At 36.8% G+C, this 17,791-nt stretch overlaps 1 protein-coding gene across 3 annotated transcripts in view; it reads left to right on the top strand.

The window, feature by feature from the left end:
* The window catches only part of USP32 (ubiquitin specific peptidase 32), a 208,035-nt gene that overhangs the window by 145,219 nt on the left and 45,025 nt on the right, over positions 1–17,791 (top strand). For all 3 annotated transcript variants that reach the window (XM_061175432.1, XM_061175431.1, XM_061175430.1), the window contains exon 11: positions 1,994–2,055. In XM_061175432.1, the coding sequence (XP_061031415.1) occupies positions 1,994–2,055 (62 nt within the window). The remainder of the gene's footprint in view (positions 1–1,993; positions 2,056–17,791) is intronic.

The raw sequence follows: 17,791 nt of genomic DNA, 5'->3' as shown, positions 1-17,791 counted from the left end.
ACAAAACCAATCCATGGTGGTAGAATTTAGTATAGTGAACACATCAAAGGGGTACAGTGGTGTCTGGGAAAGAACTCAAAGTGGAACTTTGGGGGAGGTAGCAATGTTCTGTTTCTTGACTAGATGAAGGCTACACGGGTGTGTTTACTTTATGAAAAGTCACTAAACTGTACAGTTAAGATTTGTTCACTTTTATCACTTTGCTCTACATGTGAAACTAACACAATATTGTAAATCAACTATACTTCAATTAAAAAATCTTTTTAAAATATTGTTCACTTTTAAATTTATTTATTTATTTATTTATTTATTTATTTATTTATTTATTTATTTATTTATTTTTGGCTGTGTTGGGTCTTCGTTTCTGTGTGAGGGCTTTCTCTAGTTGTGGCAAGCGGGGGCCACTCTTCATCACGGTGCGCGGGCCTCTCACCATCGCGGCCTCTCTTGTTGTGGAGCACAGGCTCCAGACGCGCAGGCTCAGCAGTTGTGGCTCACGGGCCCAGTCGCTCCGCGGCATGTGGGATCCTCCCAGACCAGGGCTCGAACCCGCGTCCCCTGCATTGGCAGGCGGGCTCTCAACCACTGCGGCACCAGGGAAGCCCCTATTGTTCACTTTTAAGCATGTATATTTCCTTTTTATTAAGTTTGCTTACAAAAAACAAGATACCTGTGCTTCCCTCGTGGCGCAGTGGTTAAGAATCCACCTGCCAATGCAGGAGACACGGGTTTGAGCCCTGGTCCAGGAAGATCCCACATGCCGCGGAGCCACTAAGCCCGTGTGCCACAACTACTGAGCCTGCGCTCTAGAGCCCGTGAGTGACAACTACTGAGCCCATGTGCCACAACTACTGAAACCTGCACGCCCTAGAGCCCGTGCTCTGCAGCAAGAGAAGCCACCACAATGAGAAGCCTGCGCACCGCAACCAAGAGTAGACCCTGCTCACCACAACTAGAGAAAGCCCGCGCGCAGCAACGAAGACCCAATGCAGCCAAAAATAAATTAAAAAAAAAACAAAACCCAAAGCCCAAGTATTCATCAGTAGGAGAATGGATAAAATGGTATTTTCAAACAGTGGACTATTACTCAGCAATAAAAAAGAATGAACTAGTGATACGTGGATGAATCTTATAAACCTGATTTGTGTACTGTTAAGTAAATTGTACCTCAAAATGTAAACAAAACTATAAACAGGCATGCTGATGTATTTACAGGGAGCTGTACTAATAGCTATAATTTACTTTGAAATGCATGCAAAAATTAAGATGATGAATTGAGGGATGAATAGATTAAGTATAATAAAAATGTAAATGTTAGACTTAGGTAATGGGTATGAGGTGTTCAGTGTAAAATTCTTTAAACTTTTCTGTATTTTTGAAAATTTTCATGTTAAATGTTGGGGGAAAAATCATATCTTTTGTGATGATATTTAGAGAAGGCAAATAAATTGAGGAGAAAATGAGCCTTAAAAAACATATTTAGCACTAGTGGCAATAATGTTTTTCTTAGAGTTGTTCAAATTGAAACGCCACCATTGTCCTTCATCTTCTGTATCCTTTTCATCTCCCCTTCACCTCTCTGCCCAGGTGCCATGGTATGCTCTTCAGATTTCAGGAAAGGAAGTAATATTCTCTATGTGAGATAATTAAGATATATAGTGTTAATGAAATATTCTGAAAAGTAGTTTCTTTCTTCCTTTCTCCTTTTCTTCCTTTCTTCCCTTCGCTGTCTCTCTCTCTCTCTCTCTTTCTTATCACGCAGAGATTTGGAAATTGCTTTCCATTGCAATGGTTTGTTTAAAAAGAAACATCAGCACAAAACTTAAGTTTAAAGTTCAGATTTGCTAAAGTGGATCATTGATAATTCATCAATTGAAAGCTTTTGCTGATTTAGATTCCCATCTAGAATATGGATCTCATACAGAGAATGTGGAATAGTCTATAGTCCAGTCATTGGCACCAAAGAAGTTTAATTTACCGCTTTTATCTCTAGGTATGTCACATAGTTCTGGGGTTAAGACCAGCTACTCCAGAAGAGGAAGGACAAATTATTAGGTAAGTTTGTAGTTCCAATCTGTATATTTTTCATTAAATAGTTGAAATTTCTGACACCTGAAATACATTGTTACTGAGTAACAGCATGTCCCATTTTAATGTTATCATTACAGTAGCACTTTGTTTCTCCAAAATAGTTATATAATGAAATGTTTTTGTTAAACTAACTTCCTAACCAAGGGATTGGGTTAAGATATTTAAAGTGTACAACGTGATGACTTGATATATTGTATTCATTATGAAAGGATTCCACCCATTGAGTTAATTAACACACCATCATCATCAGCTCACATATTTATTTACCTTTTGGGGGTGGAGGGTGAGAACATTTAAGTTCTGCTCTCTTAGCAGGTTTCATTTATATAATACATTGTTATCAGCTATATCACATTCGATTTGAAGACCTTATATATCTTATAATGGAAATTTGTACCTTTTTACCGACCTCTATTTCTCCCAGCCCCTGGCAGCCACTTTTCTCTTCAGTTTCTGAATTTGACTTTTTTTTTTTTTTTTTGATACCATGCAGTATTTGTCTTTCTCTGTCTGGCTTATTTCACTTAGCTTAATGCCCTCCAGCTTCATCCATGCTTTTGTAAATGACATGATTTCCTTCTCTTTTAAGGCTGAATAAAATTCCATTTTATATATATAAAAACACCACATTTTCTTTATCCATTCATCCGTTTTGGGACACTTAGATTGTTTCCATACCTTGGCTAGTGTGAATAATACTGCAATGAACTTGGGAATAGAGCTGTCTCTTCAAGATAATGATTTCGTTTCCTTTGGATATATACCCGGGAGTGGGATTGCTGGATCAAATGGTAGTTCCATTTTTAATTTCCTGAGAAACCTCCACACTGTTTTCCATGATGGCTGTATCAGTTTACGTTCCCACCAACAGTGTACAAGGGTTTCTTTTCTCTACATCCTTGCCAGCATTCGTTATCTCTTATCTTTTTTATAATAGCCATCCTAAAAGATGTGAGATGATATCTCATTGTGGTTTTGATTTGTATTTCCCTCATTTTTAGTGATGTTGAGCACCTTTTCATATAGCCATTGGCCATTTGTATGTTTTCTTTAGAAAAATGTCTATTCAGGTCCTTTGCCCATTTTTTTTTCTTTGCCCATTTTTTAAATTGGATTGTTTTGGTTTTTTGCTAGTGAACTGTATGAGTTCTTTGTATATTTTGGATATCAACCCCTTATCAAATATGTGGTTTGCAAATATTTGCTCCCATTTTATAGGCTACCTTTTCATTTTGTTGATGGTTGCACTATTGACACTCTATCAGATATGCACATACGTGTATACCTCTGATGGAATTCGTAAATTTTTTACAAAAATGAGAATATTCTGAAATATAGTTTTACTTTCTGCTTACATTTCCACTGCAGATAATATAAAATGACACTTTTATTTATCAATAAAAGCCTCTTATAATTTAAATGATTGGCTAATAGGTCCTATTCATCCCCTAATATTATCTCTATTTTTATTTAAAATAAGTATATTGGAACAATTTAGTAATAAAGTCTATAAGCCTTTGATTAGGGATTTACTTAGGCAGAATTACTTGAAGTCATATACCTGGGTTAATGAGCCTGTATATTTTTATAGTTATAATTCAATTTTTAATACCTTAGGTATCTTTCATTGCTTTAGGATTACTATTATACTACATGTTTATGTAGAAAGTTTTAGAAATATGACTGAATCTCTACTAAACTTTGCTTTTAGAATAAAGTCTTAACATATAGTTTGTCACTTGACTTTTTCCTAAAGTAGTGTGTATACCAATTTTTTAGTAGTTTCTTTTGGCTTTGGACTAATGGATAAAAGAGATTTTACTGAAAGAGAGTTGTTGGGAACACCAGAGAACAAGATTACATAGTCACATTTAAATAGGCAGTGCCAATTGAGATTTAGGTTAGTTGAAGTAGTAAATATATTTTGCAACTTTTTAAAATGGATTTGTAAAAATGGTTACTTCTTAAAGAAGGTTAGGCAAAATCCATTTTTTAAAATGTTGTTTTCATAAAAACTGTAGTCTCGTATAGTCTTTTTAATTTTCATACTCAGAAGACTTCTTCTTATTTACAGTTTACAGATGTTGACAGTGTTGCTTGATTTTCTCTAATGTTTAACTCCCATAAAATAAAAATTAAAAATACATTGAAGTGTACAAATGAGATAGTGTAAGGAAATACTAAAAGGCTTTTATGTAGCTGCAGTAACTTTTTTTTTCTGACAGCACTGCAATATAATTTCATGTTATACTAATATCTTCTTAAGTCATTATGACTTAGCATAGATATTAAGAATGCTGTGTAAACTGTATATATATTTCTTGGCTTAATTATTTTGTAAATGTTCATAGCAACTCTATTTAAAAGTATAATGTTGAGATAATCTTATATTTTTATAAAACTTTGTTCTTTGCAAAATACTTCCACTTGGATTATTTCATCTAGTCCTCAGAATAACTGCATGAAATTAATTTCATCATTCCATTTTGTAAAAGAGAAAACTGAGATTCACAAAAGTTGAGGAACTTACCTAAAATTACATGGAGGTGGCAGAATCAAGTCTAGGACTTTTTTCATTAAAAACACAACTACTGCTTTCCGTATTTCTTATTTTTCAATAAATCTGAATTTTAAATCCTAGATTCCAAATTTTTTATTTCATTTGGATTTCTGAGTTTTGTTTTATTTTGCCTCCACTTTTCACTTCAAAAATTCATTTTACTGTGATGGTTTTTGATGGATGAGTCAGGGAATCACCCTTCTAGTTGCTAGACGGGATGCTACCTGATTCATGAATCATTGAATAAACTGAATTAGATCTTCAAAAAAAGTTTTTTTTTAATAAAAAATAAAGGATGAGGGACTTCCTTGGTGGTCCAGTGGGTAGGACTCCACGCTCCCAATACAGGGGGCCCGGGTTCAATCCCTGATTGGGGAAATAGATCCTGCACGCATGCCGCAACTAAAGAGTTCACATGCCACAACTAAGAGCCGCATGCCGCAGCTAAGAAGTCCACCTGCTACAACTAAAGATCCCACTTGCTGCAACTAAGACCCAGCACAGCTAAAATAAATAATAAATAAATATTTTTAAATAAATAAATAAAGGATGAGTCAGGTTGGTACATAGGCAATGAAGTGAAAGAAATATTTGTCTCAAAAAAAAAAAAACAGAAAGAAATATTTGTCGCTAACTTAAAGAATCAGTACTTTGTTTAAAAATCAGTATCATGGGGCGTCCCTGGTGGCGCAGCGGTTGAGAATCTGCCTGCCAGTGCAAGGGACACGGGTTTGAGCCCTGGTCTGGGAAGATCCTACATGCCGCGGAGCAACTGGGCCCGTGAGCCACAATTACTGAGCCTGCGCATCTGGAGCCTGTGCTCTGCAACAAGAGAGGCCGCGATAGTGAGAGGCCCGCGCACCGCGATGAAGAGTGGCCCCCGCCTGCCACAACTAGAGAAAGCCCTCACACAGAAACAAAGACCCAACACAGCCATAAATAAATAAATTAATTAATTAATTTTAAAAAAAATCAGTATCATGGACTTCCCTGGTGGCACAGTGGTTAAGAATCTGCCTGACAATTCAGGGGACACAGGTTCAATCCCTGGTCTGGGAAGATCCCACATGCCGGAGAGCAACTAAGCCCGTGTGCTACAACTACTGAGCCTGCGCTCTAGAACCTGCGTGCCGTAACTACTGAGCCTGCATGCCTAGAGCCCCTGCTCCGCAACAAGAGAAGCCACCGCAGTGAGAAGCCTACGTACCACACTGCAACGAAGAGCAGCCCCCGCTCGCTGAAACTAGAGAAAGCCCACGTGCAGCAATGAAGACCCAAAGCAGTCAAAAAATTAATTAATTTATTTAAAAAAAATCAGTATCATGATTTCTGCAATGGCTGAGTGAAGATCTCAGCAAATTCTCTCCCTGAAAAGCAACTGGGCAAAATTGTCAACCAACCATTTTAGGACTTTGGAAACTGAACAGAGTTATTCAACAAATTGAGAAGCATTTATTCAAGAAAAACTACTAAACCTTGGTAAGAATAATGGGATTCTGTAGTATTTCTACCTGAGACTGTTCCCAAGCCCTCCCATCCAACAGATCTGCATGATAGTTTTACCAGGGCAGGCCAGAGAGGGCTGACTTGATTTGCAGTAGAGCAGGTCTGAGTGCCTGGCCAAGAGAATTGTAAAAAAAAATGGGGGTGGGGGGTGGAATTAGAAGTTTGGGATTAACATATACACACTACTGTATATAAAATAGATAAACAACAAGGGCCTGCTGTATAGGGAACTATATTCAATATCTTATAATAATCTATGATGGAAAAGAATCTGAAAGGAATACATATGTATATCTGAATCACTTTGCTGTACACCTAAAAGTAACACAACATTGTAAATTAACTATACTTCAATTTAAAAAAGAAAGCAAGAAAAGAAAATAAGCATATAAACAATCTTATAAGAAAATTGTAAAAAACAGTAGAGATCACATGGTGGCAAACAATCAGGGAACATCACTAGCTTGGGGTTGAGGTACTGGTTAAGGGAAGCAGCAGACTGACAGCCCAGTCAAAATTTTAACAAAGAGATCCAGAGAACAAGATAACCATAGTGAGTATTAATAAACTTCTCCATATTCTAAATGATTTGGAAGGCTGCTAGTATATACAAGACTACATGCAAGCTCAGAAGACACCAAAGCGAGCCTTAGCTGTCTGTTTATTCCTGGTTTAATGGGAATCCTTGCACATGCAGAAAGTAAAAGCCTTCCCTTGCACAGAGAAGGTCTGTAACCTTTCTGAACTTTGCATGTGTTTCTCAAATGGTGAACACAGATCCATCAGGGAAAAGGTGCAAGTGGCTCCAGATGTTTAAGCACAGCCTCTCACTAGTCATTGGCTGGCAAATAAGTTATGCTCTTCCCAAGAAATCCAGGCTTAAAAATAAATATAAGAAATAATAATAAAGAAAACTGGGACTTCCCTGGTGGTCCAGTGGTTAAGAATCTTCCTTCCAATGCAGGGGATGTGGGTTTGATCTCTGGTCGGGGAACTAAGATCCCACATGCCGCGGGGCAACTAAGCCCACGTGCCACAACTACTGAGCACATGGGCCACAACTAGAGAGCCCAGGCACCACAACTAGAGAGTCCATGCATTCTGGAGCCCACGTGCCACAGCTAGAGAGAAGCCCACGTGCCGCAGTGAGGAGCCCGTGCGCCACAGCAGAGGATCCCGCATGCCTAAACGAAGATCCTGTATGCCACAACTAATACCCGATGCAGCCAAAAATAAAATAAATAAATAAATAAATATTTAAAAATAATAATAAAGAAAACTGAGCAGCCTTATACTTGCAGAAGAGACAGACTCTGCAGAATTAGTTCAGGAAGTCACAAGGAAGAACACACGTGGGGGTGGTCAGAATCCAGAGTTGCTGAAATATATTATCAAATATGTCTGGTTTTCAATAACAAAAAATTACAAGACATTCAACAGAATAGGAAAATATGACCCGTATAAGGAGGGAAAACTAGTTGATAGAAACTGTCTCTGAGGTGGCCACTGATGTTAGACTTAGTACGCAGACTTCAAAGCAGTATTTGAATATAAGTGTTTTCAAAGAACTAAAGTAATAAAAAAAAAAAAAAAAAAAAAAAAAGAACTAAAGTAAGCTTTGTTTAAAGAATTAAAGTATCATGACAATGACTGCTCAAATACAAAATATCAGTAAAGAGACAGAATTTTAAAAGAGAAGCCAATAGAAATTCCGGAGTTGAAAAGTACAGTAAGTGAAACAAAAATTCACAACAGATTTGAACCGACAGAGAAATAACCAGCAAAATATAGACCAATAGAGATTTTTCCAATGTGAAGAACAGAAACAAAAGAATAAATAAAAGTGAACAGCACTTCAGAGACATATGGACTGCCAGAAATAAGTATACCAACATAAACATAATGGAAGTTCCAGAAGGAAAGGAGAGAGAGAGAAAAGAGCAGAGAAAAATATTTGACAGATTAATGGCTGAACCTTCCAAAATGTGTTGAAAATCAGTAATTCAAGAATTCCAGTGAACTGCAAGTAAGTGAAACATAAAGAGATTCATATTTAGACACATGGTCAAACTGTTCAAAGCTATAGGCAAAGAGAAGATCTCAAAAGCAGGAAGAGAAGAATGACTTCTTTTGTAGACGGCAACCCCAATACAGTCAACAGCTGATGTTCTTAAAAGATGGAGGTCAGTAGCCAGTGGGATGGCATTTAAAATGCTGAAAGGGGAAAAACTGTCAATCCAGAATTCTTTATCCAGCAGAACTATCTTTCAGAAATGAAGGTAAATATAAATACTGAATTTGATGCTAGTAAACATGTCCTAGGATAAATGCTAAAGAAACTTCTTCAGGCTGAAAGGAAGTGACACCAGACAGTAATTTGACTCCACACAAAGAAATATAGAGCACCAGTAAACATAATTACATAGTTAATAAAAGACAGTATAAATATATATTTTCTGTTTCTTTTTACTAATTTAATATTAATGAGATAGTGATTTAAAAATTGTGTTTTTGTAACATAGAAAATGTGTGACAATAATAATACAAAAAGAGTAGGAGGCAGAGCTGTGTATGAGTAAGGTTTCTATATATCACTGCAATAATTTAGAGTTAATCTGAAGTAGAATATGTTAAGATCCATATTGTAACTCTAGAGCAGCCACTAAGAAAATAATCCCAAAATATGGTTTCTTAAAAAAAATTAAAGTGATATACTAGAAAATATCTATTTAATGCAAAAAAGGAAGTAAAGGAGGAATAGAGGAACAAATAAAAATACTTGAAATAAATAGAAAACAAATAACTAAATAGTAGGCATAAATCCAAACCAATAATTACCTTAAATAATAATGAATTAAACACTCTAATCAAAAGCTAAAGATAGACTGAATCTTTTTAAATCCAACTACAGACAGTCCCTGAGTTATGATTTTTTGACTTTATCATGGTTCAAAAGCAATAACACATTTAGTAGAAACCATATTTTGAATTTTGATCTTTTTCTGAGCTACTGATATGTGGTACGATACTCTCTTATAATGCTGGGCAGCAGCAGTGAGCTGCAGCTTCCAGTCAGCCACTTAATCACAAGGGTAAGCAACCAATACACTTAAACCATTCTATACTAATACAACCATTGTGTTTTTCACTTCCAGTATAATATTCAATAAATTACATGAGATATTCAACACTGTATTATAAAATGTGTTTTGTGTTAGATGATTTTGCTCAACTGTAGGCTAATATAAGTGTTCTGAGCACGTTTAAGGTAGCCTAAGCTAATCAATCTATGATGTTCAGCAGACTATGTGTATTAAATACATTTTCAACTTAAGATATTTTCAACTTATGATGAGTTTATCGTGCCATAACCCCATCATAAATTGTGGATGATCTGTACTTGAGATTTAAAGACACAAATAGATGGAAAATAAAAGGATGAAAAAAATATAACCATGCAGATAGTAATCATAAGAGAGCTGGAGTGGCTATACTGATATTAGAATTAAAATGGCTTTTATGCAAAAAAATGTTACTACAGACAGACATTTTATAATGATAAAAGTTTCAATTCATCAGGAAGATATAACAATTGTAAATATATATGCACCCAGTAACAGAATACTCTACCCAGCAAACAGCAGAATACATATTCAAGTGCACATGGAATACAGTCTAGGACAGACTGTATTCTAGGCCATGGGTTTTCATACTCTGGCCCTTTGGCTAACTTGGGAATGCTACCTGATTTTTATACAGCCTGCAAGCTAAAAATGTTATTTTACATTTTTAAATGTTTGAAAACCATCAAAAGGGGATTAATAATTGGGACACTTTACAATTAAATGAAACTTTAATCTCAGGGTACACAAACAAAGTTTTATTGGAACACAACTATGCACATTCAAAGAAACCTTTGGGGAATGGAAATTTGTTAACTTGATAAAGATTTCTTGAAAAACCTACAACTGATATATCTAACGGTGGAACACTGAAGACTTTTCCCATAAGATCAGGACAAAGGCAAGGATGCTTGCTCTCACCACGTCTATCAACTTTGTATTAGAGGTTCTAGCCAGTGAAATCAGGTAAGATTAAATAAATAAATTTTTAAAAGTCATCCAGATTATAAAGGAAGAAGTAAAACTGTTTCTATTTGCAGACATAGATTCTAACTCTTAAAGAATCCACAGAAAATCTATTAGAATTAATAATTAGTTCAACAAGGTTGTAAGATACAAAATCAATATAAAAAATCAATTGAATTGCTATTTACTAACACTGAATAATTTGAAAGTAAAGTTAAAATTAAGACTCTAGTTCCCTTCTCAATAGAATCAAAATAAATAAAATCCTAGGAAACAAATTTAACAAAAGAAGTGTGAGACTTGTGCACTGAAAACTACAAAGCCAGGCTGAGAGAAATTAAAATCTTTGTAAATGAAGAGACTTCCCATGTTCATGTGTTTGAAAACTCAGTACTGTCAAGATAATTCTCCCAAACTGATTTATAGATTCAACATGATACCAATCAAAATCCTAGCTTTTTTGTAGAAACTGACAAGATATTCCTAATTTTCATATAGAAACACAAAGAACTCAGATTAGCCTAAACAACTTCAAAAAAAACAGAATTGGAGAACTTCCTGAATTCAAACTTACTATAAGGCTGCATTAATCAAGGTAGTGTGGTACTGGCACATGGACAGACACACAGATCAATCAAACTGAACTGACAGTTTAGAAATAAACCTTTATATATTTGGTCAATTAATTTCCTACAAATTTGCCAACAAAATGTAATGGAGAAAGGGTTGTATTTTCAACAAATTGTGTGGGAATAGTTGGATATCCACCTTGAAAAGATTTAGATCCTTACCTATACCATACAAAAAAAAAATGTAGTCCAAATGGATCCCATAGACCTAAACATAAAAACTAAAACTATAACACTTCTGGAGAAAAAAAATAGAAAGTCTTTGGGATTTGGTGTTGCCAAGGATTTCTTAGATATAACACCAAAAGCACAATCCATAAATGAATTTGTTTTGATAAATTGGACATAGTCAAAATTAAAAACTTTCAAGGTTCAAGAGACACCATTAACACAGAGACTGGGAGAAAATATTTGCATATCCTTTATTCGATAAAGGACTTGTTTCCAGGTTATATAAGTGAGTGTTACAACATTAGAAATTTTTAAATCCAAGTAAAATATGCAAAAGACTTGAATAGGCATTTCACTAAACATGTATGAATGAATGGCTAATACACCCATGCATTTTCAGGGAAGGCAAATTACAAGCACAATGATAGCAGTGACTCAGTGAAACTGGTGTAGTAGGTAGCTCCAAGAGCCTGTCTCTCCACAGAAACAGTGAAAAATAAAGGAAAAACTGTCAAACTTTGTTAGAACTCTTAAAAAAAAAAAAGGCCAACTGAAAAGCAATAGGAAAACTCTGGCATTTATATTTGCCCTTATCTGGTTCATTGTCAGTCTTGAAGATGGCAACCCATGTTCCTGGTTTAGGCATCTGTGCTTCGTTTCACATGGAACAGAGCACACCATGTTCACAAAGATTTGTGTTTGTTTGTTCTAACCTGTCTGGGTTTATTTGAAGAACTGACACAAGGAGTTCATCTCTGGTATGCCTAACTGAGAACTTAACCAGGCTGGAAAAGCAGTGGGGATTCCTCAAAAATATTGTAAAGCAAATGAACAAACCGTAACGACCTGGGGCAAAAGATTATAGTTGAGCCGTACAACAGAGTGCCAAAAGTCTAGGAAGAGAAGCTGGAGAGAGTTTCCTTGGAAAATTAGGGCATTTGAAAGCACACTTGTGTATACTAGCAAATTTAGAAAGCCTTGCACATACTCGTGGCAAGATGCATGCTCAGAATAGACCTGAGAATACCCCTATGTTTTCACCTCTGGCTAATCTCTAGACTGAGGGCATGTATAATATGAAGGCTAAGGCAGCTCTAAAGAGTCTGGATAAGCATTGAAGAATTCCCCAGCACAGAGCTATTCTGTAAAGACAGGAGTGGTTTTTGTTTCCTCCTCATCTTCTTCCTCTCCCCACCCTGCCCTCCTCCATCCCCTCCTCCCTATTCTTCCTCTCCTCCTCCCTTTTTTTCTTCCCCCTACTATTCCTTTTCTCTCCCTCTCCCCTCGCTCCTGCCATTCAAGGAAATCTCTGTCAAAACACTAGCTGAACACGAGTGAAGTGAAGAGAGACTTCAGAGACCACACATAACAGACTTTACAAAAAATAGTTTAGGAATGTCACTGAACAAACACTATAGCAAGCAACAAAAACCAGTGGGGGCAGGGGGAGGATCAGATTTCCAGAGTTGCCACATTATAATATTCAAAAGGTCTAGTTTTCAACAAAAATTATGAACCATGCAGCAAAACAAGAAAGTCTATCGCCCATTCATAGAAGAAATTAACAGAAACTGTCTCTAAGGAAGCACAGACATTGGACTTAGTAGACAAAGATTTTAATCAACTATCTTAAATATGTTCAGAAAGCTGCTGGAAACCATGAACAAAGAGGTTAAAATAACCAGGAGAATAATGTATGGACAAACAGATAATATCAGTAAAGAGAAAGAAAGTATAAAAAGGAACCAAGCACAAATTCTGGAGCTGAAGAGTACAATAAGCAAAATGAAAAATTCAGTAGAGAGGTTCACCACCAGATTTGAGTAGATAGAAGAAAGAATCAGCAAATTTAAAGGTAGTTCAATTGAACTACCCCAGACTGAGGGGTAGAAAGGAAAAAGAATGAAGGAAGATGAACAGAGCCTAGGAGACCTGTGAAATAGCAGCAAGCATTCACATGATGGGAACCCCAGAAGGAGAGGAGAGAGAGGAAGTGACAGAATATTTGAAGAAAAAACTTACCAAATTTGATAAAAGACAAGAACCTAAACATTCAAAAAGCTCATTGAACTTCAGGGTTAAACTCTAAGAGATCCACATCAAGACACATTATCATCAAGTTGTCAGAAGCCAGGGACAGAATTTTGAAAGCAGCAAGAAAGCTACTTATCACATACAATGGATCCTCAATAAGATTTAAAGTGCTGAAAGAAAAAACAAAAAACTAGAATTCTATATCCTGCAAAAATATTTCTTCAAGAATGATTTGGATTTTGAAATTAATTCTTATACATGACCGCCAAAGCATAAGCAACCAAAGAAAAAAAATGGATAAATTTGGCTTCATCAAAATTAAAAAACTGTTCATCAAAGGGCATTGTCAAGAAAGTGAAAAGAGGGCTTCCCTGGTGGCACAGTGGTTGAGAATCCGCCTGTCAATGCAGGGGACACGGGTTCGAGCCCTGGTCTGGGAAGATCCCACATGCCGCGGAGCAACTGGGCCCGTGAGCCACAACTGCTGAGCCTGCGCTCCCCAACAAGAGGCCGCGATAGTGAGAGGCCCGCGCACCGCGATGAAGAGTGGCCCCCGCTTGCCGCAACTGGAGGAAGCCCTCGCACAGAAACAAAGACCCAGCACGCCAAAAATAAATAAATAAATAAATAAATTTATTAAAAAAAAAAAAAAGAAAGTGAAAAGAAAGCCTACAGAATGAGACATAATATTTGTAAATCACAGATCTGACAAGGGTCAAGTAAGTAGAATATATAAAGAACTCCTACAGCTCACCAACCAAAAGATAACTCAATTTTAAAATGGGCAAGGGACTTGAATACACATTTCTTCAGAGATGATATACAAGTGGTTATCCAGCAGTTGAAAAGGTGCTCAAAAACATGAGTCATTAAGGAAATTTTGCAATTCAAAACCACATGAAATTCCACTTTGCACCTACTAGGATATTTTTAATTTTTAAAATGGAAAATAAATTTTGTGATGATGTGGAGAATTTGGGATCCTCATTGCATCACTGGTAGAATTGTAAAATGGTGTAGCTGCTTTAGAAAACAAGTTGGTACTTCTTCAACATGGAATTACCACATAATCCAGCAAGCCCACTTCTAGGTATATACTTAAAACAATTGAAAATAGACACTCAAATACTTGTACCCAAATGTTTATATCAGCACTATTCACAATAGCCATAAGGTGGAAACAGCCCAAATATCAACCAGTAGATGAATGAATAAACAAAATGTATATCTATGCCATGAAATATTAGCCATAAAAAGGAATGATGTACTGACACATGCTACATCATGGATGAACCTCACAAATGAAGAAGCCAGACACAATAGGTCACATATTATATGATACCATTTATATCAGTGGTCCCCAACCTTTTTGGCACCGGGGGCCGGTTTTGTGGAAGACAATTTTTCCACAGACTCGGGGGGGTGGGGTGGGGGGGAAATGGTTCAGGCAGTAATGTGAGTGATGGTTCAGACAGTAATGCGAGCAATGGGGAGCGATGGGGAGCGGCAGATGAAGCATTGCTTGCTTACCCGCCACTCACCTCCTGCTGTGCGGCTGGTTCCTAACAGGCCACAGACCAATACTGGTCCACGGCCTAGGGGTTGGGGCCCCCTGATTTATATGAAATATCCAGAATAGGTAAATCTATTGGTACAGAAAGCAGATTGGTGATTGTCAAGGGCTGGGGGAAGGGAGTAATAGAAAATAACTGCTTAGTTGGGATGTATGAAAATGTTTTGGAGAAGTTCACATAGCATAAAATTAACAATTGTAGCACTGTTGGTGGGAATGTAAATTGATACAGCCACTATGGAGAACACTATGGAGGTTCCTTAAAAAACTAAAAATAGAACTACCATATGACCTAGCAATCCCACTACTGGGCATATACCTTGAGAAAACCATAATTCAAAAAGAGTCATGTACCACAATGTTCATTGCAGCACTATTTACAATAGCCAGGACGTGAAAGCAACCTAAGTGTCCATTGACAGATGAATGGATAAAGAAGATGTGGCACATATATACAATGGAATATTACTCAGCCATAAAAAGAAATGAAATTGAGTTATTTGCAGTGAGGTGGATGGACCTAGAGACTGTCATACAGAGTGAAGTAAGTCAGAAAGAGAAAAAAAAATACCATATGCTAACATATATGGAATCTAAAAAAACAACAAAAAAATGGTTCTGAAGAACCTAGGGGCAGGACAGGAATAAAGACGCAAACGTAGAGAATGGACTTGAGGATATGGGGAGGGGTAGGGTAAGCTGGGACGAAGTGAGAGAGTGGCATGGACATATGTACACTACCAAATGTAAAATAGATAGCTAGTAGGAAGCAGCCAAATGTCACAGGGAGATCAGCTCCGTGCTTTGTGTCCACCTAGAGGGGTGGGATAGGGAGGGTGGGAGGGAGATGCAAGAGGGAGGAGAAATGGGGATAAATGTATATGTATAGCTGATTCACTTTGTTATACAGTAGAAACTAACACACCATTGTAAAGCAATTATACTCCAATAAAGGTGTTAAAAAAAAAAAGATTGTAAAGTATACAATTCAGTGGCATTTAGTACATTTAAAATGTGCAACAACCATCTTATGTTATATGAATTTCTCCTCAATAAGAATAGTGTTTTAAAAATCACAGTGTGGGGACTTCCCTGGTGGTCCAGTGGTAAAGAATCCGCCTTACAATGCAGAGGACATGGGTTCGATCCCTGGTCAGGGAACTAAGATCCCACATGCCATGGGGCAACTAAGCCCACACTCCACAATTACAGAGCCCACTCACCACAACTACAGAGCCCACACACCTTGGAGCCTGCATGCCACAACTAGAGAAGAGAAAACCCACAGGCCACAACTAGAGAGAAGCCCGAGCACCACAACAAAGATCCCACGTGCCATAACTAAGACCTGATGCAGCCAAAAGTAAATAAAGGAAACCATAAACAAGACGAAAAGACAACCCTCAGAATGGGAGAAAATACTTGCAAATGAAGCAATAAACAAAGGATTAATCTACAAAATATACAAACAGCTCATGGAGCTCAATATCAAAAAAACAAACAACCCTATTAAAAAATGGGCAGAAGACCTAAATAGACATTTCACCAAAGAAGACATACAGATGGCCAAGAGGCACATGAAAAGATTCTCAACATCGCTAATTATTAGAGAAATGCAAATCAAAGCTACAGTGAGGTATCACCTCACACTGGTCAGAATGGCCATCATCAAAAAATCTACAAACAATAAATGCTGGAGAGGGTGTGGAAAAAAGGGAACCCTTTTGCACTGTTGGTGGGAATGTAAACTGATTCAGCCACTGTGGAGAACAGTATGGAGGTCCCTTAAAAAACTAAAAATAGAGCTACCATATGACCCAGCAATCCCACTACTGGGCATATACCCTGAGAAAACCATAATTCAAAAGGACACATGTACCCCAATGTTCACTGTAGCACTGTTTACAATAGCCAGGACGTGGAACCAACCTAAATGTCCATTGACAGATGAATGGATAAAGAAGATGTGGTACATATATGCAATAGAATATTACTCAGCCAGAAAAAACGATGAAATTGGGTCATTTGTAGAGATGTGGCTGGACCTAGAATCTGTGATACAGAGTGAAGTAAGCCAGAAAGAGAAAAACAAATATCGTATATTCATGTATATATGTGGAATCTAGAAAAATGGTAGATGAACCTATTTGCAGGGCAGGAATAGAGACATAGACATAGAGAATGGACATGTGGACACAGCAGGGGAAGGGGAGGGTGGGACCAACTGGGAGATTAGGTTTGACATAAATACACTACCATGTGTAAAATAGATAGCTAGTGGGAACCTGCTGTATAGCACAGGGAGCTCAGCTTGGTGCTCTGTGATGACCTAGATGGGTGGGATGGAGGCATGGGAGGGAGGTCCAAGAGGGAGGGGATATAGATATACATATAGCTGATTCACCTCATCGTACAGCAGAAACTAACACATTGTAAAGCAATTATACGCCAATAAAAATAAATAAATAAATAATAAATTAATCTTAAAAATAAAATCACAATGTGACACCACTTCACACCCATTAGGACATTTGTGATAGAAAAGACAGACAATAACAAGTGTTGGTGAGAATGTGGAGCAACTAGAACCCTCATACAATAACTGATGGGGATGTTAAATGGTGCAGCCACTTTGGAAAACAGTTAGCCAGTTTCAAATTATCAGGTGTTAGATAGATAAACAAAATATGGTGTATATGTGTATATATATAATAATATACCTATGGAATATTATTCAGTAATAAAAAAGCACAAACTAGTGATATCTACTCCAACATAGATGAACCTCTGAAACATGCTAAGTAAAAGAGGCCAGATATAAAAGACCATGTGATAACATTCCATTTATTTAAGTTCCTTGTCCATTTAAAAATTGCAAAATGTTCATAAAAAGGAAATTTATAAGAGATAGAAAATAGACTAGTGATGTCTTGTGGCTGAGGGCAGTAATTTGACTAAAAAATGACTAAAAATAGGCATAAAGTATCTTTTTTGGGTATCTGAAATGTTCTAAAATTGGATTGTGATGATGGTTGCACATGACTGTAAGTTTACCAAAATCATTGAGTTCTTTACTTAATTCAGGTAACTAGTATGTTATTAAATTATTCCTCAGTTAAGCTGTATTTGAAACATCAGT

This window comes from Eubalaena glacialis, chromosome 19, assembly GCF_028564815.1.
Source record: "Eubalaena glacialis isolate mEubGla1 chromosome 19, mEubGla1.1.hap2.+ XY, whole genome shotgun sequence".
Taxonomy (NCBI): Eukaryota; Metazoa; Chordata; class Mammalia; order Artiodactyla; family Balaenidae; genus Eubalaena; species Eubalaena glacialis.
Note: the sequence above shows the minus strand (reverse complement) of the source record. Positions and strands in the feature narration are given on the sequence as shown.